The sequence below is a fragment of the Amblyraja radiata genome, chromosome 7, assembly GCF_010909765.2.
Source record: "Amblyraja radiata isolate CabotCenter1 chromosome 7, sAmbRad1.1.pri, whole genome shotgun sequence".
NCBI lineage: Eukaryota > Metazoa > Chordata > Chondrichthyes > Rajiformes > Rajidae > Amblyraja > Amblyraja radiata.
Window position 1 is genome coordinate 2,450,752 of NC_045962.1, and position 23,971 is coordinate 2,474,722.

Here is a 23,971-nt window from a genome sequence, read left to right on the forward strand (position 1 = left end):
AGATTTGGTGTGTGTTGCTGTCAGCACGGACTGGTGACTCTTGGTCTCTGCAGCCGACTTCCCTCCTGATCAGCTGTTCAATGTGTTTTTACTCTTTTACCCTCCCTGTCCCTCCTCCTCTCTCTTCTTCCAGATCCACCATTGGACACAACTCTGGAACCCCAGGGAGCAGGGACTGGAGACTCTGGTCCGGGTTTAACTAGTGACCCAGCAGGGTCTGCAAGCTCAGGTATCAGTGGTGGGGAGCATGGAACATAGAAAAAGGCAGCACGGTGGTGCAGCGGTAGAGTTGCTGGCTTACAGCGCCAGAGACACGGGTTTGATCCTGACTATGGGTGCTGTCTGTACGGAGTTTGTACGTTCTCCCCGTGACCTGCGTGGGTTTTCTCTGGGTGCTTCGGTTTCCTCCCACACTCCAAAGACGTACAGGTTTGTAGGTTAATTGGCTTGGTATAATTGTAAATTGTCCCTGGTGTGTAGTATAGTGTGTAGTTTAGTGTTAGTGTGCGGGGATCGCTGGTCAGTGCGGACACGGTGGGCTGAAGGGCCTTGTTTCCACGCTGTATCTCCAAACTAAACTAAACAGGACATTACAGGAACAGGCCCATCACCCCACAAAGTCCGTGCCGAACATGATGCCAATTTGAACCTCTGCCTGCACGTGATCCATATCCCTACATTTCCTGCATACAAACATGCCTCACCAAAAAACGTAATATCCACTATCGTATCAGCCTCCACCACCACTTCTGGCAGCACGTTCCAGGCCCCCACCACTGTGTAAAAGACTTGCCCCCCACATCTGTTAAACTTTGCACCTTGTATCTTAAACCTGTGCCTTCTAGTCTTTGACATTTCCACCCTGGGGGGAAAGTTCTAAATGGCTACCCCATCATTGCTTCATAATTTTATATACTTCTGTCTGATCTATACTTAGCCTCGACAACCCAGAGAAAACATCACCTGAATACCTCCGCACAGTCCGCCAAGGCCAACGAGATCTCCCGGTTGCTAAACATTTTAACTCCTCCTCCCATTCCCATACTGACCTTTCTGTCCTGGGCCTCCTCCACTGTCAGAGTGAGGCCCAACACAAATTGGAGAAACAACACCTCATATTTCGTTAGGGCAGCTTCCAACCCAGTGGTTTGATAATAGATTTCTCTAACTTCTAATAACCCTTTGGTTTTCCTCTCTCTCCGTCCCTCCCCCACCTTCATTCTCTGACTCGTTTCACTGTCCTCCTGATTAATTTTACTGATATTAAGCCTTGTTGTCACCTTCCCTCCCCCTCCCCCTGCTAACAATGAACCGTTCAACATTTGCTTGACCATTTCTTCTCTCCAGAGATGCTGCCTGTCTCGCTGAGTTACTCCAGCATTTTGTGTCTACCTTTGCTTGTCATGGTCTGCTTTGATCTGTTGTTACCACACCTTACCCTTCCATATCTCCAGTCTCCCTCTTCCCTGACTCTCAGTCTGAAGAAGGGTCTCGACCAAAATCGTCACCCATTCCTTCTCTCCAGAGATGCTGCCGGTCTCACTGAGTTACTCCAGCTTTTTGTGTCCATCTCCAGAGAAAACAATCCAGGGTTGTCCAATGTCTCCTTAAAGCTAATGCCCTCTAATCCAGGCAGCATTCTGGTAAACTCCTTCTGCTCCTTGTCCAAAGCCTCCACATCACTCCTGTAATGGGGCAACCAGGACGCCTATAACAATACTCCAAATGCAGCCCAACCAAAGTCCTATGTAAATGCAACATAACTTCCTGACTTCCCGACCTATTCAGAACTTTGTGTCCACTTTATCTGGCTGCTCGTTCCATACACCCACCACACTCTGAATGAAAATAGTTGCCCCACTGGTTCCTGTTAAATCTATCCCCTCTCATCTTAAACTTATGTCCAACACAGAGTGTCCATTATGTTACTACAACTTTGTGGCACTTTGTATTTTTTTTCGTAAATGACCATATTTATATATATATGCAAAGTGTTGGAGTAACAGTGGATGATGCAGAATCTCTGGAGAAAATGGATAGTTCATGTCCTCCAGAGATACTGCCTGACCCGCTGAGTTACGCCAGCACTTTGTGGCTTTTTTTGGACATAAATATAAGTGGGTTGGTTAGTACGTTTGCAGGTGACACCAATATACTGTAGGTGGAGGTACGGACTGTGAGGAAGGCTGTCAAAGTATACAGTGGGATATAGATCAGTTACTGAAGTGGGTAGAGAAGTGGCAGATGAAGTTTAATCCAAACAAATGTGAGGTGTTGCACTCTGGGAGGTCAAATGCAAGAGGGAATTATACAGTTAATGTCAAGAAGAACATTGATGAACAGAGGGGTCTTGGTGTACACGTCCTTAACAATCTCAACGTGGCAACACAAGTAGGTACAGTAATACAGTAGGCATATGATTCTGCTTGCAGTCAGCGGTCGGGAAGTCAGGAAGTTATGTTGCAGTTACATAGGACTTTGGTTGGGCTGCATTTGGAGTATTGTTATAGGGAGGTTGCACGGCAGTCGGGTCACGACCGGTGACCTGTGCTGTTGCCACGCTACGCCAACTGGAGTACACGCGATGAACTGCAGGTAAGCATTTACCATTGTTTCCAGCGTAGTGGGCCCGTTAAAAACCACCGAAGTGGTCAATTTTTGTGCTGTAAATAATTATGGAAATCGGGGTAAGCGTGAAAGACATTTATCCTACTTCAGAATTCCAAAAGTGAGGAGAAATGACAGTAGAGAGAAGTGGCAGCTCAAGGGACAACAACAGCTAAAGTGGTTGGCGAGCATTGGTCGTGTAGATATCAAGATTGAAAATATTGGGAATTATCGCGTTTGCTCACTGCATTTCATCAACTAAGGCATTATTTGTGGTTTTTCTTGATTCCTTTGGTATCTAAAAAGTTTCAGATGTGATAAATCTGGCTGTAAAATTTTTAAATCGCCCATGGTTCTCAAGTAGGCTTTTACATGCAAAAAGAAAACGCTTCTGAAGCTAAATTTATCATTAAAAAAATTTCAAACATACGTGTGTTTCGAATTACATTTTACTCAGATGCAAGCCAAGGAATGGCATAATTGTTAGCTGTTAATTGGACATAATCAACTTCAGCAAATTTACAATATCCTATTGAAAGGGAGTGGGTATTTAAGCTGTCAGGACATTTTATTATTTGCCAAAATATACATCTCAATAGCATAATGATAGAAAACTTACTTTTCCACACACCACTCGTTTTTAATGATAAATTTAGCTTCAGTAGAGTTTTCATTTTGCGTGTAAAAACCCACATGAGAACCCTGGGAAATTTTAAAATTTTACAGCCAGATTTATCACCTGAAAGTTTTTGGATACCAAAGGAATCAAGAAAAAACACAAATAATGCCTTACTGTTGATGAAATGCAGTGAGCAAACTCGATAATTCCCAATATTTTCAATCTCGATATCTGTACGGCCAATGTTCGCCAAGCACTTTAGCTGTTGTTGTCCCTTCAGCTCTCGCTTCTCTCTACCATCATTTCTCCTCACTTTTGCAATTCTGAAGTAGGATAAATGTCTCTCACGCTTACCCCGATTTCCACAATTATTTACAGCGCAAAAAATGACATTATCATCGGTTTTTAACGGGTAAGAAAGTACGTGTTCTGTGTATTAACAGTATATGCCGGAAGCTGCCATGTCCTCCACATGGATTGTGCTGGTCCGTGCATCACGCCCTTTGACCTGATGACCTTACGTGCAACACGATGCTCGAGCCTACAGTTCAGCCAGGGCTAACCTGAAGAGGGGCATCAAGAAGGCCAAGCACTGCCATAAGCTCAGGATTGAGGAGCACTTCAACAACAACTCCGACCCCCGACGCATGTGACAAGGCATCCAGGCCATCACGGACTACAGACCCTCCAACACCACCCCCACATCCTTGAGGAGCTTAACCACTTCTATGGCCGCTTCGACAGGGACAATCTAGAGACAGCCATCAAGGCTGTGCTACCTGCCGATCACCAACCCCTCACACTCACCCCCTACGACGTATTCGTGGCACTGAGTAGGACTAATGCACGTAAAGCTGCTGGCCATGACGGCATCCCCGGGCGCGTGCTCAGGGCCTGTGCTGCGCAGCTGACAGATGTCTGGACTGACATCTTCAACCTGTCACTTGCCCAAGCAGTTGTCCCCACGTGCCTTAAAACCACCTCCATCGGGCCGGTGCCAAAACATTCCACTGCGGCAAGCCTCAACGACTTCCGCCCAGTTGCACTTACCCCCATCATCACCAAGTGCTTCGAGAGGCTGGTCCTGGCACACCTCAAAAGCTGCCTACCCCCCACACTGGATCCCTATCAGTTCGCCTACCGCAAGAACAGGAGTACGGAGGATGCCATCTCAACGGCACTTCACTCCGCCCTCTCCCACCTCGACAACAGAGCCACTTACGTAAGAATGCTGTTCATCGATTACAGCTCAGCATTCAACACCATTATACCATCAAAACTGATCACCAAACTCGGTAACCTGGGCATCGACCCCTCCCTCTGCAACTGGATACTGGACTTTCTAACCAACAGACCCCAGTCTGTTAGGTTAGACAAGCACACCTCTTCAACCCTCACCCTGAACACCGGCGTTCCACAGGGCTGTGTGCTGAGCCCCCTCCTCTACTCCCTCTTCACCTATGACTGCACACCTGTACATGGTACTAACACCATCATCAAGTATGCAGATGATACAACGGTGATTGGCCTCATCAGCAACAACGATGAGTCGGCCTACAGGGAGGAGGTCCAGCACTTAGCAGCATGGTGCGTTGACAACAACCTGGCCCTTAACTCCAAGAAGACCAAGGAGCTCATTGTAGACTTCAGGAAGTCCAGGGGCGGCACGCACACCCCCATCCACATTAACGGGACGGAGGTGGAACGTGTTCCCAGCTTCAGGTTCCTGGGGGTCAACATCTCCGATGACCTCTCTTGGACCCACAATACCTCAACTCTGATCAAGAAGGCTCACCAGCGTCTCTTCTTCCTGAGGAGACTAAAGAAGGTCCATCTGTCTCCTCAGATCCTGGTGAACTTCTACCGCTGCACCATCGAGAGCATCTTTACCAACTGCATCACAGTATGGTAAGGCAACTGCTCTGTCTCCGACCGGAAGGCATTGCAGAGGGTGGTGAAAATTGCCCAACGCATCACCGGTTCCTCGCTCCCCTCCATTGAGTCTGTCCAAAGCAAGCGTTGTCTGCGGAGGGTGCTCAGCATCGCCAAGGACTGCTCTCACCCCAACCATGGACTGTTTACCCTCCTACCATCCGGGAGGCGCTACAGGTCTCTCCGTTGCCGAACCAGCAGGTCCAGGAACAGCTTCTTCCCGGCGGCTGTCACTCTACTCAACAACGTACCTCGGTGACTGCCAATCACCCCCCCCCCCCCCCGGACACTTATTATCACTTATTATTATTTATTCAAATCATTTGCTATGTCGCTCTTCCAGGGAGATGCTAAATGCATTTCGTTGTCTCTGTACTGTACACTGACAATGACAATTAAAATTGAATCTGAATCTGAATCTGAACACCCCCCCTATAGCCGTTCTGGTTGCCCAGTTACAGGAGTGATGTGGAGGCTTTGGACAAGGAGCAGAAGGAGTTTACCAGAATGCTGCCTGGATTAGAGGGCATTAGCTTTAAGGAGAGATTGGACTACCCTGGATTGTTTTCTCTGGAGATGGACACAAAAAGCTGAAGTAACTCAGTGAGAACAGACCCACAGATGTTGCCTGACCCGTTAGGTTACTCCAGCACTATCTATCTTTGGTATAAACCAGCATCTGCAGTCTTTGTTTCTACATTTTACAGAGCAGATAGTTGAGGCAGGTATAACAAGTCATTTTGACATGTACATGGACAGGAAAGGTTTAGAGGAGTTTGGGCCAATATGTGGGCAAATGGAACTAGCTGAGATGTGTCAGCATGGATGAGTTGGGCAGAAGGGCCTGTTTCCGTGCTCTATAATCTGTGACTGTGGCCGATCCCTCAAATTCACCCCGACTCGGACTGAGGGGAGTGACGTGGAGTGACAGACATTTCGGAAGGAGAGTGGGTGAAAGGAGACTGGATGATGCTGCTCTCTCCACAGACCCAGTCCTCCAATTCCCAAACTCCGCTGACTATCTGATGACCTGTTGTAGTGTTGCCACACTCCCGTGTCTCTGTTCCTTTATTCCAGATTCCCAGATGTCCACAGTGGAACAGACCCAGGGATCATCGACTGGAGAATCCGTCCAGGAATCGGCTTCTGTCCCAGTGGGAGACACATCCTCAGGTACCAAACCCTCTCACACATTTCACTTGTCCTCATTAACCCTGTCATGGGGTCATAGAGTGATACAGTGTGGAAACAACTCACCCACTGGCCAACATGTTCCAGCCACACATCCCACCAGCCAGCATTTGGTCCATATCCCTCCAAACCTGTCTTATCCATGTACCTATCTAACTGTTTCTTAAATGTTGGGATGGTCCCTGCCATAATTTCCTCCTCTGGCAGCTTGTTGCATACATCCACCACCCATTGTGAGAAAAAGTTATCTCTCATCGACAAAACATATCAACAATGGGATAGACTGGGGATTAGGCAAGTAGGGGATATGTAGGATTTGGGCAAACTGTTATCGTTTCAACATTTAAAATTAAAATTTAAACTGAAGAATAATCAATATTTTAAATATATACAGATATGTGACTTTATGAAGAAATATATACATAGATTTCAAACTATATTCTTAGACCCTTTAGAAAAAGCAATGAATATCAAGGCTGATTCACAAAAACTAATATCATACTTTTATAATAATACTAGACCAAGTGCAGACCCGTTGGGTCTGTTTCCCCAACGGCGATTGCGGGGGGGGGGGGGGACTGCGGCATCACACTCACATTAACCACCCCCCAAACACACATGTGGGGGGAGGAGGGGTGAGAAGAGGGGAGAGAGGGGAGAGGGGAGAGGAGGAGGAGGAGGAAACGGGACAGATTTGGGAGGGAAAGGAGAGCGGGGTAGGGGGTGAGAGAGGGGGATGGGGGAGAGAGATGTGGGGGAGGGGTAGTGGGATGGAGGGAAGGAGGGAGGGAAGGGGAGAGGGGTGGGTGGAATGAGGGGAAAGAGTGGGGAGGGAGTGTGGAGGGGGAAGGGGGGAGAGAAGTGGAAGAGTGGGAAGGAAGGGGGAGAGGGGTTGGGGGAGTGATGGAAGAAGGACAGAGGGGTGCGGGGAGGGAGGGGGAGAGTGAGGGGTGGGGCAGTGAGATGGAGAGGGGTGGGGTAAGGGGGGGTGGTGGAAGAGGTACAGAGAGGAAGGGGGCAGGTGAAGAGAGGTAAGGGGTGGGATAGAGAGGGAAGGGAGTGGGATAGAGGGATGGCGTGGGAGGAGGAGGGGATAAGGTTGAGGGGGAGGAGAGAGGGGCGGGGGAGAGAAGTGTGGGGGTAGGGAGAGGAGAGAGGAGGAAGAGTGTGGAGGGAGGGGAAAGAGTGTGGAGGGGGAAGGGGGTGGGGAGAGGGGGAAGGGGGTGGGGAGAGAGGGATGTGGGTGGGGGAAGAAAGGGATGGGGTTGTGAGGAGGAGAGGGGTGATGAGAGGGAGAGCAGAGAGGGGAGGGGGAGGGGGAGGAGAGAGGGATGGGGAGGGGAGGGGAGAGAGGTGTGGGGGCTGGAGGGATGGGGACGGAGAGGAGGAGGGAGTGGTTGGGGGAGAGTGGGGAAGAAGGGGGAAGGCAGGGGGAGAGAGAGGGGTGGGTGATGGAAATGGGTGGGTTGAGAAGTGGAAGAGTGGGGAGGGAGGGGTAGGGGGAGTGGTGGAAGAGGGACTGAGGGGTAGGGGAAGGGGGCGGGGGAGAGAAGGAAGGTGGTGGGGTAGAGAGTGAAGGGGGGTGAGGGAGAGAGGGATGGGTGGGAGAGGGAGAGGGGTGACGAGAGGGGAACTTAGAAACATAGAAATTAGGTGCAGGAGTAGCCCATTCGGCCCATCGAGCCGGCACCTCCAGTCAATATGATCATGGCTGATCATCCAACTCAGTATCCTGTACCTGCCTTCTCTCCACACCCTCTAGCCTGTCCAACCCCTTAAAAATGTTGTAAGTTTCTATAAGATCCCCCCTCAATCTTCTAAATTCTAGCGAGTCCAAGCCGAGTCTATCCAGTCTTTCTTCATTTGAAAGTCCTGACATCCCAGTAATCCGTCTGGTGAACCTTCTCTGTACTCCCTCTATGGCAAGAATGTCTTTGAGCATTGGGCATTGTGACATCACACGATGGAACGTTCACCAGGGGCTGGGGCTGCTTCTATGGGTGAGAAGCAGTTTTCTTTTGAAATTGTGGGGGGGGGGGGGGGGGGGGGGGAGGATTTGATTAAAAATGTGTACATAAACACGAAGAAATGTAATCAGGCGCGGATACTTTGAAAGAAAAGTGAAATCTCTACCGTAATGGAAAAGATCTTGGCGATTCTGCGTCTGGTTTCGGAGTAGCAAGGAATCAAAGGAAGAAAGGCGGACGGCAGCCGGACGGACGGACGGCGGATGCTGGACGGCGGCAGCAACACAGTTTTAAAGATAGATAGATAGATATTAAATAGAGAATTACCCTCAACAGAAGCACTAAGGGAAGATTGGGAACATGAGCTAATGATAAAGATCTCGAAGGATAGATTGGAAAAGTATCTGATGAACACACATAATTGTTCTATTAATGCATGACATAATTTAATTCAATTCAAATTATTACATAGACTATATTATTCAAAAACAAGGTTGAATACATTTTATCCAAACGTCTCTCCCAGATGCGATAAATGTTCGTTTCAAAACGCTAATATAACACATTCATTTGTAGGATGTACAAAGTTAAATAAATTTTGGAGCGATATATTTGATATATTTACAAAGCTTTTCAAGTCCACAATAGAACCTAAAACGGAATGGATTATATTTGGAATAATAGTAGAAGATATCAATTTAAATAAAGACCAAAACTTTTTTTTAAATTATGGGTTAATAATTGGAAAGAAATTGACACTTAAATTTTGGAAAAATACAACCATACCAACTGTTAAAATGTGGATTAGGAATATGATGGACATAGCACGCCTTGAAGAAATGAGACTCCGACTAATAGATAAATATGACCAATTCTTAAGGAGTTGGTCTCCTTTCATCGACTTTTTGGAATCATGTGATGCAGCGGTACCGTAAAGATTGCTGATTTCAGTTCATGCCGCTCGACAGTTCATGTTCGATAGATCTACATCTCCGAATAAAGATTTGAACATTTCTCTTTTAAGGGGCCTTCTCTCCTATTTCTACTTTCCACTTTTACTTTTTTTTATATACACACTTCACATTTTTCTATTCTCTACCATCTATTTTTCCTCTTTTTCCCCTTTCTATTGTTTTCTATTTCTTGTCTTGCTTACTTCCTTCTCAAAACATAAAACTAGAGGTTGTACATAGAATGGATTACGGTATGACATAGTTGGCACCTAAAATTAGGTTCAACTGTACTGTTTTGTACTGTATTAACTTCTAATAAAATAAACAAAACAAAAAAAAAAAAGAAAACAAATATTTTCCCCTTCACCTTAAACCTCAGACCACTGGCCTCAATTCACCTACTATGAGCAAGAGACTGCATCTACCCAATCAATTCCTCTCATGATCTCATACACCTCTAGAAGATCACCCCTCATCCTCCTGTGCTCCAAAGCATAGAGTTCCAGCCTACTCAACCTCTGCCAAGAGATCAGACTCTCTAGCCCTGGCAACATCCTTGTAAATCTTCTCTCTATCTTTTCCAGCTTGACAACATCTTTCCTATAACACGGTGCCCAGAACTGAACACAATACTGTAATTGTGGCCTCACCAACGTCGTAAACAACTGCAACATGACCTCCCAACTTATATACTCGATACTCTGGCTGATAAAGGCCAATGTGCTAAAAGCATTTTTGACCACCCGATTTACCTGTAACTCCACCTTTAGGGAACTATGCACCTACACTCTTAGATCCCACTGCTCCACAACACTCCCTAGAGCACTACCATTCACTGCGTAGGTCCTGCTCATATTAGACTTCCCAAAATTCAACATCTCACATTTCTGTATTGAATTCCATCCACCTCGGCCCACCTGCCCAATCGATCAAGATCCTGCTGCAATTTTTCACAACCATCTTCACTATCGGTAAAACCACCCACTTTTGTATCATCTGCAAACTTACTAATCTTACCATGTATGTTCTCATCCAAATCATTGATATGGATGACAAACAATAACGGGCCAAGCACTGAACCCTGAGTCACGCCACTAGTTACAGGTCTCCAGTCCAAGAAGCAACCTTCCACCATCACCCTCTGCTTCCTTCCATGAAGCCAATTTTCTATCCATTCAGCTATCTCTCCTTGGATCCCATTCCATCCAACCTTCCAGAGCAACCGACCATTAGGATACTTGTCGAATGCTTTACTGAATTCCATTCATACAACATCTAAAGCTCTGCCCTCATCGACCTTTCTAGTCACAACATTTGCCACCATTCAGTCTTCCGGCCCCTCTCCTGTATTTAAAGACTCCTAGTAAATATTAACCAGGCTGACGCAATTTCCTCTCTGGTTTCCCACAATTTCTACAGATATATCTGATCAGGCCCTGGAGATTTGTCTATCTTCATACACAATAGTACCTTCAGCATCACTTGGACCACAACACTGACTGGTCTCAAGACACTTCCATTGACTGCTCCAAGTTCTTCAATCCTCCTGTCTTTCTCCTCGGTAAATACAGAGGAGAAATACTGGTTGACGACCTTGCCCATCTACTGTGGCTCTACACAGAGTTGACCGCATTGATTCCTGAGGGGTCCCACTCTCTCTCTAGTTAGCCTTTTCCCCCTTATCTATTCATAAAATATCTTGGGGTTGTCCTTAATGCTATCGGCCTGAGCTATTTCCTGGCCCTGTTTTACCCTGCTCTAATACATTTCCAGTTCAGCACCATTGATGCTGATTGAGGCATATACTCCACCACCCTTTGTGATGTCGGTAACTAGATCCCTCAACTTGCTGACATCGAGTGAGAAATGTTGTTGTCGTGCCACTATTTTATTAAGCTCTTTATCTTCTTTGTACGTTCCATCCCATCATTGTTCATGATCCATCCGGCCACCACCTTGCTGTCATCTTCAAACCTGTCGATGAACTTAGTGCAGAATTTGGCCCCACAGTTGTCATTGTATAGGGAATGTATTTAGGGACTGGGAACACATTCATGTGGGTCACCAGTGTTGAGAATTATTTTGGATGATGTGTTGTTGCTTAATCTCACTGTTTGTGATCCACGGGGCAGAAGGTTGAAAGGGGTCAGAGAATCCAAAAATATTTTATACGTACATACTTTGAGAGAAAGACTCCTGCTCAACTATAGAGATAATAAGGTCCCTCAGAAACCAAAGTGTTAAACTATGTGTGGAAACACAGGAGATGGACAAGGTCCTCCAGGAGTATTTCTCTTCTGTTTTTATAATTGAGAAAGACATGGAGGACCTGGGACATGTAATGTTGATGTCTTGAGGACAGTCTGTATTATGGTCAAGGATGTCTTGAGCATCTTATGGCATATGAAGGTGGATACATCTCCCAGGCCTGATCAAATATATCTGTGGACAGTGTGGGAAATGAGAGAAGTTCATAAGTCATGAGCAGAATTAGGCCATTCGGCCCATCGAGTCTACTCCACCATTCAATCATGGATAATCTATCTTTTCCTCGCAACACCATTGTCTTGCCTTCTCCCCATAACCTTTGACACCTGAACTAATCAAGAAGTTGTCAATCTCCACTTTACAAATACCCACTGACTTGCCCTCCACAGCCGTCTGTGACAATGAATTCCACTTCATTTCACTCCAATAGAGAAGAAATTGTGGGATCCCGAGCTGAGATATCTGAATCATTAGACAGACACGGGAAAAGCCTGGGAATTATAGATCAGTGCGTATATGATCTGTGCGAGGTAAGTTAGATCATCTGTGGGAGGTAAGAGAGGATTCTGAGGGATAAGATATATATGCATTTTGATAAGCAGGGGCTAATTAGGGATAGTCAGCATGGTTTTGTATGTGGGAGGTCGAGTCTCACTAAATTGATTGATATTTGAAGAAGTAACCAAACGGGTGACATACGTACCTATGGCTGTAGACGTTGTTTATATAGACTTCAGGAAACCCATTGATAAGGTTCTGCATGGTAAGCTGCTCTGGAAGATTAGATCACATGGGATCAAGTGAGAGCTAGCTGACTGGATACGGAATTGGCTTCATGGAAGGAAGGTTGTTTTACAGACTGGAGTCCTGTGACTTGTGATTACTAGACTTGTATTAAACATTGTATCCTTTACCTGTGGACAGCTTGATTGTAATTATCCTTTCTCTCACTGGATATCGCACAAACAAAAGCTTTTCACTTTAACCCGGAACATGTGACAATAATAAACTAGACTAAACTAAGGGAAATGGGTAACCAGAGAAAGTGGGGCCCATCAGGAATCAAAACATCAACTCTGTGTGGTGCCACAGGACATGGGCAAGGTCATCAATGAGTATTCCTCCTCTGTTTTAAAATAGCGAGAAATAGGAGGATTGAGGAACTTGGGGCAGTCAATGGAAGTGTCTTGAGAACAGTCAGTATTACGGTCGAAGAGGTGCTTAAGGCCCTAACATCAGGGTTCGGTGCTGGACCCGTTACAGTTTGTCATCTATATCAACAATTTGGATGAGAATGTACATGGCAAGATTAGCAACATTGCAGATGATGCAAAAGTGGATGGGATTGCAGATAGTGAAGATTGTTGTCAAAACTTGCAGCAGGATCTTGATCGGTTGGCTAGGTGGGCCGAGGAATGGTTGATGGAATTTAATACAGAGAAATATGAGGTGTTGCATTTTGGGAAGTCTAACATGAGCAGGACCTAGACAGTGAATGGTAGATCTCTGGGAAGAGCAGAGGCATCTTGGAGAGCAGGTACATAGTTCCTTGAAGGTCACGGGTAGATGGAGTGGTCAAAAGGTATTTTGGCACATTAGCCTTCATCAGTCAGAATATTGTGTATGAAGTAGGTCAGTCATGTTGCAGTTGTACAAGAAGTTGGTGAGGCTGCATTTAGTGTATTCTGTTCAGATTTGTGCACCATGTTATAGGTAAGATGTTGTCAAGCTGGAAAGGGTGCAAAGAAGATTTGCCTGGACTCAAGGGTCTGGGCTATAGGGAGAGGTTAAGCAGGCTGGGACTTTATTACCTGGACCCACAGTCTCTTGCCCAGAGTGGGGGAATCGAAAACCAGGGGCCATAGGTTTAAGGTGGAGGGAGGAAGATTTTATAGGAACCTGAGAGGGATATTTTCCACACAAAGGGTGGTGGGTGTAAGAAGCAATCTGCCGGAGGAGGAAGCTGAGGCAGGGACTATCACAACGTTTAAGAAGCAATTAAACAGGGACATGGATCGGACAGGTTTAGAGGGATATGTTCCAATTAATGGGGTGAATGTACAATCTTGTACCAGGGTAGTGGAATCAGGAACCAGAGAACATGGGTTTAAGGTGAGGGGGGGGGGGGTGAGAGCGAATAAAAGCTGGGGGGCAGAGTGAGAGCGGGGAGGGAATGAGAGTGAGAAGGGGGGAGTGGGAGTGAGGAGGAGGGGAGAGAGAGCAGGAAGAGAGTGAGTGATGAGGGAGTGAGCGTGGGTGAGGGTAACGGTGACTGGGTGTGTGTGTGGGGTACTGATGGTGGGGCATTGGTGGAATGAGGGACAGCTGGGACGGAGTGGTGGCAGAGGGGAGGCTGGGATGAGTGAGGGCTGCACAGAGACTGTGAGATTGAAGATTGAACAGTTTCAGACGGTCGGCCCTCCCCGACCCTCAGGATCAGTGATGCCGCAGGGACCCGAGCCTGGAGTGCGATCCTGACTCACCCTGAGGCAACAGAGACACAGCATCATTGCCCTGTGTAGCTGCCCAATCAACACACACCGCTGGCCCGTCCCGTCCCCACCCCGTTCCTCTCACATTCCGGAGACTTCTGGGTTTGTAATAAATTCCTGCACAAGAGGCTGGTCAACAAGGTCAGAGCACATGGAATTGTTCACACACTGACATGGATTGAGAATTGGCTTTTGGACAGAGAGCAACAGGTGGGAATAAGCAGATCATTCTCAGGTTGGCAGCAGTGACGTGTGGGTACAAGAGGGCTCAGTGCTTGGGCCCCGGTGAGTCACAGCCTGTATCAATAACTTGGCTGGGACGATCATCTGTGGACTGAGATACACCGTGATATCTCCCACAGACCCGCAGTGTCCCTCACTCAGTATCCCCCGGCTCTATATTCCCCAGACCCCTGTCCCAGTCTGATGCCCTGTTTCTCCACACACCCGGCATCTATTCCCCAGACCCCTGTCCCAGTCTGATGCCCTGTTTCTCCAATGATGATACCAAGATAGGGGGTGTTGTAGATAATGAAGAGGATTTCCAAAGTCTACAGAGTGATTTAGGCCATTTGGAAAAATGGGCTGAAAGATGGCAGATGGAGTTTAATGCTGATAATTGTGAGGTGTTACACCTTGGCAGGACAAATCAAAATAGGAGGTACATGATAAATGGTAGGGAATTGAAGAATACAGTTGAACAGAGGGATCTGGGAATAACCGTGCATAGTTCCTTGAAGGTGGAATCTCATATAGATAGGGTGGTAAAGAAAGCTTTTGGTATGCTAGCCTTTATAAATCAGAGCATTGAGTATAGAAGCTGGGATGTAATGTTAAAATTGTACAAGGCATTGGTGAGACCAAATCTGGAGTATGGTGTACAATTTTGGTCGCCCAATTATAGGAAGGATGTCAACAAAATAGAGAGAGTACAGAGGAGATTTACTAGAATGTTGCCAGGGTTTCAACAACTAAGTTACAGAGATAGGTTGAATAAGTTAGGTCTTTATTCTCTGGAGCGCAGAAGGTTAAGGGGGGACTTGATAGAGGTCTTTAAAATGATGAGAGGGATAGACAGAGTTGACGTGATCAAGCTTTTCCCTTTGAGAGTAGGGAAGTTTCAAACAAGAGGACATGACTTCAGAATTAAGGGACAGAAGTTTAGGGGTAACATGAGGGGGAACTTCTTTACTCAGAGAGTGGTAGCGGTGTGGAATGAGCTTCCAGTGGAAGTGGTGGCGGCAGGTTCGTTGGTATCATTTAAAAATAAATTGGATAGGCATATGGATGAGAAGGGAATGGAGGGTTATGGTATGAGTGCAGGCAGGTGGGACTAAGGGAAAATAATTGTTCGGCACGGACTTGTAGGGCCGAGATGGCCTGTTTCCGTGCTGTAATTGTTATATGTTATATGTTATACCCGGCATCTATACCCCAGACCCCTGTCCCAGTCTGATGCCCCGTTTCTCCACACACCCGGCTCTATATTCCCCAGACCCCGGTCCCAGTCTGATGCCCTGTTTCTCCACACACCCGGCATCTATTCCCCAGACCCCTGTCCCAGTCTGATGCCCTGTTTCTGTTTTCCACTTCCACCGTCTCTATTCCTTTATTCCAGACCCGGAGACGTCCACAAAGGAAGAGACGGGAGGACCAGCCGCTGGAGAGACCACCCAGGAACCGTCCCCTGTCCCAGAGGGAGACACATCCTCAGGTACCAGGTCTTGTGTCAGTGGGGACATTCAATCTCTCACTCTGTGCCCTGGACCCTCTCGTCGACCTGTTCACCTGCTGGACGCACAGTGCAGCGGGCGGGTGAATGACGGCCTCAGGGCTTCCTCCCTCCCCTCTGCCAAAGTGTCCCCATCTCTGGAACGTTTCATGCCCTTTTCCACCGTGAACCATAAGCCCCTGGGTCTGATGGCGGGACATGTGGCCATGTGAGGTGGGTTGGCAGCCGGAGCACAGGGTGTGAGTGAGGCCTGGGGTTTGGTGGGTGACGGAATGGAGAGGGGGAGAGGGGAGGTGAAGGGTGAGAGTGGGGGAGAGGGGTGAGAGTGGGGGTGAGGGTGAGAGTGGTGTGTGGGGAGATCAGTGGTCACTGGGGATGTTTGGGTCAGTGTTGTGCTGGGGTGTGGACCAGGGATGTGGACGGGGACGTCACTGAGGATTACAGCCGGGACTGACCGCCAACGCAGGGTGCTGGGCACGGGGAGGCCGGTGGTCTGAGATCACAGTCCGTGACTCAGGGGGTGGTGGGGGAGTGTGTGGCTTCAGGATGACTGGGGGAGTGTGTGCAGCAAATAGCTGGAGCTGGGACTGAAGGTCTTTAGCCAGAAGGTGGTGAGTCTGTGGGTTTCATTACCACAGACGGCGGTGGAGGCCGACATTGGGTATTTAGAGCAGAATTTGACAGCTCTGTATGTGTAAGGGGATCAAAGGTTACGGGCAGAAAGCAGAAAATGAGGTTCAGAGGGGAAAATCGATCAGCCACAATCGAATGGCAGAGCAAACTCGATGGGCCGAATGGTATAATTCCTCTTACACACACCTGATCCTCTGTCTCACTCTCTGACTTCCTTGCCTCATTTACCCTTCTCTCTTCTGTTCACTCTCGGCACCACTCACCATTTCTCCCACAGTCCTTTGCTCTGTTTCTCAGGAGGAAGCTGCATTTTTACACATCATGGCTAGTTTAATTGCCTGAATCATTGGTTCTATCTCTGCCTCCACAGATGCTGCCTGACTTGTTGAGTACTCCAGAACTCTGTGTTCTTCAGCCTTTCACCATCCACAGTCTATCTCAGTGGATTTCTGTATCTGTTGAACAGTCCATCACCCAGCCTGGTCCCGGAGGCACTGGGGTGAAACAGGAAGGTCTCATCCCGGCCCAGGGCCATTTCCACTGCTCCAGGTCTCACTCAGCTCTTCTCTCCTTCCAGATGCGGGCAGAGGGACAAGTGCAGAAGGCAGGGAAGACAAGCCGTCGGATGCCGAGTGCAAACCGCACATTGGACCAGGTACCTGCTGAGATCTCGCAGGAACCATCGGGACAGCTGTTCACAGATTCCCTTTCTGCCCGGAGCCCAAACATCAGGCCGGCTGATGGTCTGCTTAATAATCACATTGGTTGGAGTTTGCAGGAGAAGTCTCCTGGATCATGGGGGGGATCCCCTTCCTCCAGCCCTTCTGCTCATAGCACCAGGGTAGGGTCAGTGGGTCAGGGGAGAGAATGTTCCTCGCCACTCGCCTGGGTTACTTGTAGTCCAAGTGTGAGTCGTGGAGTCACACAGCACAGAAACAGGCCCTTCGGCCCAACTTGTCCATGCCCACCAAGATGCTCAATCCAAGCTGCTGCCATTTACCTCTGTCTGGCCACAACCTTCTGAATCTTTCCCATTCATGTACCTGCACAAATGTCTTTTAAACAGCTTTTACAAATATTTTCTTTCTCAGGGGAGGTGGTGGGAGGCAGTGTGTGTTCACTACAAGCATTGATTGTTCCTGGAGCAGAGGGGCCGGGGTAGACTGGGATGTGATCTTGTCCCAGTCACATTCCCATCCACTTCCCCCACTGGAGTAGAGGGGCCGGTGTAGACTGGGATGTGATCTTGTCCCCATCTCCCCCACACTGTCCGTGTTGCTGCCTGTGGGCCTTGCTCAGACAGCGGAGTGACTGAAGACTCTTGATTTTCCAGACTGGTGGGATGAGGAGTGTGAGAAGATGATCGACCAAGTCCAAGTGTTGTACATTGGGCAGAGTGAGCTGGACACGGCTGAGCAGAAGGAGGCCTATCTCCAGGAGGTGAGAGCTTCACTCCACAGTTGTTCTCATGTTGGTGTTTCTCGTTAATGTGACCCCCACCCAGCCCGGCCAGCAGTGTTTGTTCATCCTTTATTCACACTGACTTTTCCTCCCCAGTTAGTACCGATTGACCATTCACAGTCAACCTCATTCCTACTGTGGTCAATGTTGCTTCAACAAGCGACTCATAGAAAGTCAGAGTCATACAGCACTGAATCAGGCCCTTCTGCCCAACTCATCCATGCTGACCAAGATGTCTTATCTAAGATGTCCCATTTGGCCCATACACCATTAAACCTTTCCTGTCCATGTACTGTAACTGTCTATATGTTTCCTACCAGCTGTTATTGTATCAACCTCAACTACCTTCTCTGGCAGCTCATTCTGTAAACCCACAATCCTCTGTGTGAAAACATTTGCCCCTTAGGGTGCTATTAAATCTTTCCCCTCTCACCATAAATGTATTCCCTCTAATTCTTGCTTCCCTTATCCTGGGAAAATGCCTCTGTGTATTCACTCTAGCTATTCCCCCATGATTTTATACACTTCTATAAGAAACAAAGATCCTATAGCTCTGCTATAAGATCTTTGATAAGAACAAGCCACAACCTGCTAGTGCGCTCCAAGGAATCTAGTCTGTCCAATCCCTCTCTACACCTCTGGCTATTGAGGCTGGGTTACAGCCTCATTAACATTCTCTGCATTTTTTCCAGCTGTATGACATCCTCCCTATAGCAGGATGACCAAAACAGAACATGTTTCAGATTCATGGACTGCAGTGTAGATTCACGAGGTTATGTCAGGAATACCGGGATGTCGGGACTGATATATGATGAAAGAATCGGTCGACTGGGCTTGTATTCACTGGAATTTAGAAGGATGAGAGGGGACTTATAGAAACATACAAAATTCTTAAAGGATTGGACAGGCTAGATGCAGGAAAACTGTTCCTGACGTTGGGGAATCCAGAACCAGGGGTCACAGTTTAAGAATAAGGGGTAGGCCATTTAGGACTGAGATGAGGAAAAAATTCATCACCCAGAGAGTTGTGAATCTGTGGAATTCTCTGCCACAGAAGGCAGTGGAGGCCAATTCACTGGATGGTTTAAATAGAGAGTTAGAGGTAGATCTTCGGGCTCTGCTGTACAACACTCCCCAGAGCCCTACCATTCACCATCAAAGTCCTGCCCCTGTTTGACTTCCCAATATCCAACACCTGCCAGTTATCTGAATGAAACGCCATCTGCCTTTCCTCAGCTCGCTGGTCCAGCTGATGAAGATTCCACTGTCATCCTTGATAACAATCTTCACTGTCTACAATACCATATATTTAGTGTCATCTGCAAACTTACTCATCATGCCTTGTACATTCTCTTCCAAGCCGTTGATATAGGTGACAAACAGCAATGGGCCCAGCACAGCACTACTCACAGGCCTCAGTGTCGAAGGGTCTGTGAGCTAAACACAGTTATCATTGTTTCCCCATCATTCCTTCTCCTTGAATCTCCATCCACAATTAGCATTAATGGGCCAGCCCCAGTTAACGTACTTTGCCTTCTGTAGTTGTTTGACCGTCACCAGATATCATTGGTATTCCCTCATTGACACACTGGCGATCTCCGATCAGCATCCGTCGACATTTACGAATGGATCGTTTGGGGGAGATGATCACCGTTTGATTTTACCATGTTTGGTGATACGGGATTGCTAATGTTTTGAGTAGAAAAGATTTGCCTGTTTGGAAAGTAGAGGTTTTTCCCACGTGTAATCAGGGAAGGATATCTTTGAGATTATAAAAATAAAGAAGCAGGACTGTTAGACGAACTGTTTAATTTATATCCAAATACATAAAAATTAATAGCCTATATATATAACATCATTTTGGATAAGGAGAATCCAATAACGGAAATATATCGTCAAGCATGGGAAAATGAAATGGGATTGGCTATAACAAAAGAAAACTGGGAAGAAAGTCTACAACGAATACACCGGTGTTCATTAAACGCCAGACATATATTGATACAATTTAAAGTATTATATAGGTTACATTATTCGAAAACTAAATTAAATAGTATTTTTCCGAATCTCTCCGCTATTTGTGATAAGTGCAAGAAAGCAGAGGCAAATTTAATACATAGTTTCGTTACATGTCCTAAATTGAATTATTACTGGACAGAAATTTTTAAAGTTATTTCTGAAGTCATCAAAGTTAAATTGGACCCTAACCCAAAGCTAATAATATTTGGAATTCCGGATTTACATCTATCACTTACAGTAAATCAAAGAAATTTCTTTGATTACTGTTTGATAATTGGGAAAAAAATCATATTGAAATTTTGGAAGGGAACATTATCCCCCACAACCAAAATGTGGGCAGCAGAGATGATGGAGACGTTACATCTGGAAAGAATTAGATTTGTCCTATTGGACAAGTATAATTCTTTTGAACAGATATGGTCTCCATATATACAGTATTTAGAGAAGTAGCTGTTCTTGGCAACACAGCTCGGCGTGCACCCTGCGGGATTTGGTGAGAATAATTCATTTTTATATTGGAATTAACATATATGTCTTTATTGATACTATCACTTGTAGTAGTGTTATTAACAATACATATTGTGGTTTTTCATTTTTTTATTTTTTTTTTTCGTTTCTCTTTTCTTTCTTATATATAATCAAATTATTATTTAATCACTCTCTTAATGATTTATAACTGTTCTCTTCTTTTTCTATCATTATTTCTAAAAAAAAATAGTAGATAAGTATTATTAGTGTTTTACTTAATGCAAATTGAATTAATTTGATATAAAGTTGTTTGAAGCATTGTAATTGATTACCTTTAATAAAAAAAAAATATATAAAAAAAAAAAAAAAAAAAAAAAAAAGAAAAGATTTGCCTGTTTGTAAAGGAGAGGTTTTTCCCACGTGTAATCAGGGAAGGATATCTTTGAGTTCAGCAGGAAAGAATCTCCTGGTTTATAAATAGGACTAGTGAATTACCATTGTTTTTAAGAAACAAACTTACTGTTGTATGGGTAGAGAATTCCACAGGTTTGAGGTTTGGATGTTCCAATGGTGAGTAAAAGGGGTGTACACAATGCTGGAGACACCAAGCAGGTGAGGCAACATTGTAGAAGGAGAATCATGATGCAAGTGTACAAGTTGTTGGTGAAACCACACGTGGAGTACTGTGTACAGTTCTGGTCACACAGCTACAGGAAGGATGTCCTTAAACTGGAAAGGGCACATCGGAGATTCACCTGGATGTTACCTGGGTTTGGAGTTTGCATTATGGGGAGAGACTGGATGGGCTGGGACTTTTTCTTTGGAGCGTAAGAGACTGAGAGGTGACTTTATTGAGTTGTACAAGATCATGAGTGGCCTGGATAGAGTGAACACTCAGTCTTTTTCTCAGGGTAGAGGATTCAAAATCTAGAGGGCAAAGGTTTAAGATGAGGCCTCAGGGACAACATTTCCCATTCAACGTGTAGTCCGTATCTGGAATGAGCTGCTAGAGGAAGCTACAGAAGCAGATGCAATTACAACATCCAAAATAAATTTGGACAACTATATTGAAAGGAACTGTTTAGAGGACTATGGGCTAAATGCAGGCAAATAGCCAGAGGGTGGTGAATCTGTGGAATTCATTGCCACAGACAGCTGTGGAGACCACGTCTCTGGGTATTTCTAAAGCGGAGATTGACAGGTTCTGACAAGCTGCCGAACGTTACAGGATGAAGCAGGAGAATGGGATTGAAAGGGAAAGATAGATCAGCCATGATTGAATGATGGAGCAGACATGATGGGCCGAATGGCCTGATTCTTCTACTATGCTTTAAGAAATAAGGCTATCCCAGAATGCTGCATTGGTCGGCATGGAAATGAAAGCAGAGGGACATGTTTCCATGTTGTACAGTTCTACGTCTGTGAGAAACAGTAATGTCTTAACTCAACGATCCTTTGTCAGAATTTTGTGGGTAAGAGAGAAGACAAGGAGACATTGGGGTGGTGCAGCATGTGGGGCCGCAGGCGGCAGAGACCAGGGATCAATCCTGACCTCGGATGCTGTCTGTGTGGAGTTTGAACGTTTTCCCAGTGACCGCGTGGTCCTGGTGCTCCTCCCATATTCCAAAGACAGGCAGGTTTGTTGGTTAATTGGCCTTTGTAGATTACCACATGTGTGTAGGGAGTGACTGAGAAAGGCGGGTAACATGGAACTAGTGTGAACATTGTTGACGTGGACACTGACCGAGTTTCCATGCTGTATGTTTAAACTAAACTCAACTACTACAGCCTGTTCTGGAGATGTGAATCCACTGCATTCATTTGCGGGCAGGGGTTGGTTCCATGGGTCTGCATGGAAGTGAGTTGCTCTGTTGTAACAGAAAGTAATTGTCCTGGTTTGAGGAGATGGGGGACAAACCAGGATGAGGAGAATCTCATGGTTTGAAGGGGTCAGAATCACTGGAATGAGCTGAAGGGGCTGAGAGGAAAGCATTTTCCCCTCGTTTGAGGGAATGAAGTACAGGATTTTGAAGAGGAGATCTCCCTGGTACAGGGGGAGAGGGTGTAGGATTCCCCTGTGGGATGGGGTGGGAATACCCGTGGCTGGTGGGGAGGGGGGCACGGTGACATTTCCTAGTTTGTGAGGAATGGGACGTCTGATTTGGAAGGAAGGAATGGAATTCACGTCGTGTTTGTGGGAGTTGGTCCTGGTTTAAGGGAAACAAATCTTCTGGAGTTAAGCCAGACATTCTGTGGGTGATGAGGGGAGGGGGTTTCTGCTGTCCTGCTCTGGACCACGATCCTCACATAGTGCGGTCCCACTCTGGTTCTTCACCGATACACCTGTCCCCTTCCACTGGTCCACAGGTGCGTCAGATGCTGAGAGAGCAATTCCCCTGCAAGTACTTCCTGCCCAAGGACATTGATCAACAGACCAGGAAACGCAGCAAGAGAGAAGGGAATTGAGCGGGAAGATCGTGGATTGTGATCATCTGATGAATGACAGGATGGTGGTGGGAGGAATGTATCTCTATTTTACTTCATCAGATATTATGTTCATTCATTTCTGTTTTGGTGAGTGGTGGTGGGGAAGCCAAGAGAAAAATGTTGACTGAATTAGCTTCCAGCTGATAGTTATTCTGCAATCTCTGGATGTTCACATTATTCTGTAATTCTGTCAATTACAGCTTTGATAATTTCTCAATGTTGATTAAATGTAATAATGCAATAATGTGTTTAATTCAAGCAGCAATATTATTTCTGTATGCTGTTACATGTAAAGGTCGTCTGCCAATCAAGAATGTCTTTCTATTTTCTTTTAACTAATGTTACACACTATGTAACTAAAAGAAAAGTAACTAAAAAATAAATGCACACATATTCCCAACAAACGTGGAGAAAGATTAATATAAAGAGTTTATTGACTCACAACTTGGTGTTGTTGTTGAAAGTGAGGACACAGTCTTGGTTTACAGGATAATATCTGGTCAGTAAAATGGCCAGTGATTGGAGTTTAATCCTGATTCATGCAGTATGATGCACTTTGTTTAGGTTTGTTATCATCACGTGTACCGAGGTACAGTGAAAAGCTTTGGTTTGCCTGCTATCTGATCAAATCACTTATTACTATACAAGGATGCAAATCACTTACTGGTTTATTACTTATTACCATACATGGAATACTATAATAGCTATACTATACATCAATATACACACACACACACACATATATATATATATATATACACTAGACCAAGTGCAGACTATTTCCCCAACGGGGGTGGGGGGGGGGGGCGGTGGGAGACGGGGGGGGAGAGGGGAGGGAGGGGAGGGAGGGGAGAGGGGGAGGAGGAAACGGGAGAGATTTGGGAGGGAGAGAAGAGCGGGCTAGGGGGAGGGGGAGCAGAGTGGGGAGTGGGAGGAGAGCGGGGAGGGCAGGAAGGGGGGGAGAGCGGTAGGGGGGTGCGAGAGGGGTAGCGGGGAGTGGTGCAAGTGAGAGGGGGTGGGGGGGAGATGGGGGTGAAGAGGGGTGGGTGAGGGGGGAGAGAGGGATGGGAGAATTGAATATCAAGGAATGGCCGTGAGTCAACTGCCAGCCCACCAGCCATGAGTAAGCTGCCAGCACATCAGGC

At 46.4% G+C, this 23,971-nt stretch overlaps 1 protein-coding gene across 6 annotated transcripts in view; it reads left to right on the forward strand.

Moving 5' to 3' along the window:
• Positions 1-23,223, forward strand: part of LOC116974930 (mucin-5AC-like) — a 127,471-nt gene extending 104,248 nt beyond the window's left edge. For 2 of the 6 annotated variants that reach the window (XM_033023543.1, XM_033023544.1), the window contains 6 exons: positions 134-229; positions 6,236-6,331; positions 15,648-15,743; positions 16,972-17,049; positions 17,728-17,834; positions 22,707-23,223. In XM_033023543.1, coding sequence (XP_032879434.1) covers positions 134-229; positions 6,236-6,331; positions 15,648-15,743; positions 16,972-17,049; positions 17,728-17,834; positions 22,707-22,805 — 572 coding nt within the window. In that variant the 3' untranslated portion in view covers positions 22,806-23,223. The remainder of the gene's footprint in view (positions 1-133; positions 230-6,235; positions 6,332-15,647; positions 15,744-16,971; positions 17,050-17,727; positions 17,835-22,706) is intronic. The other 4 variants (XM_033023547.1, XM_033023546.1, XM_033023548.1 and 1 more) reach the window with 3 other exon arrangements.
• Positions 23,224-23,971: the final 748 nt, after the last annotated feature.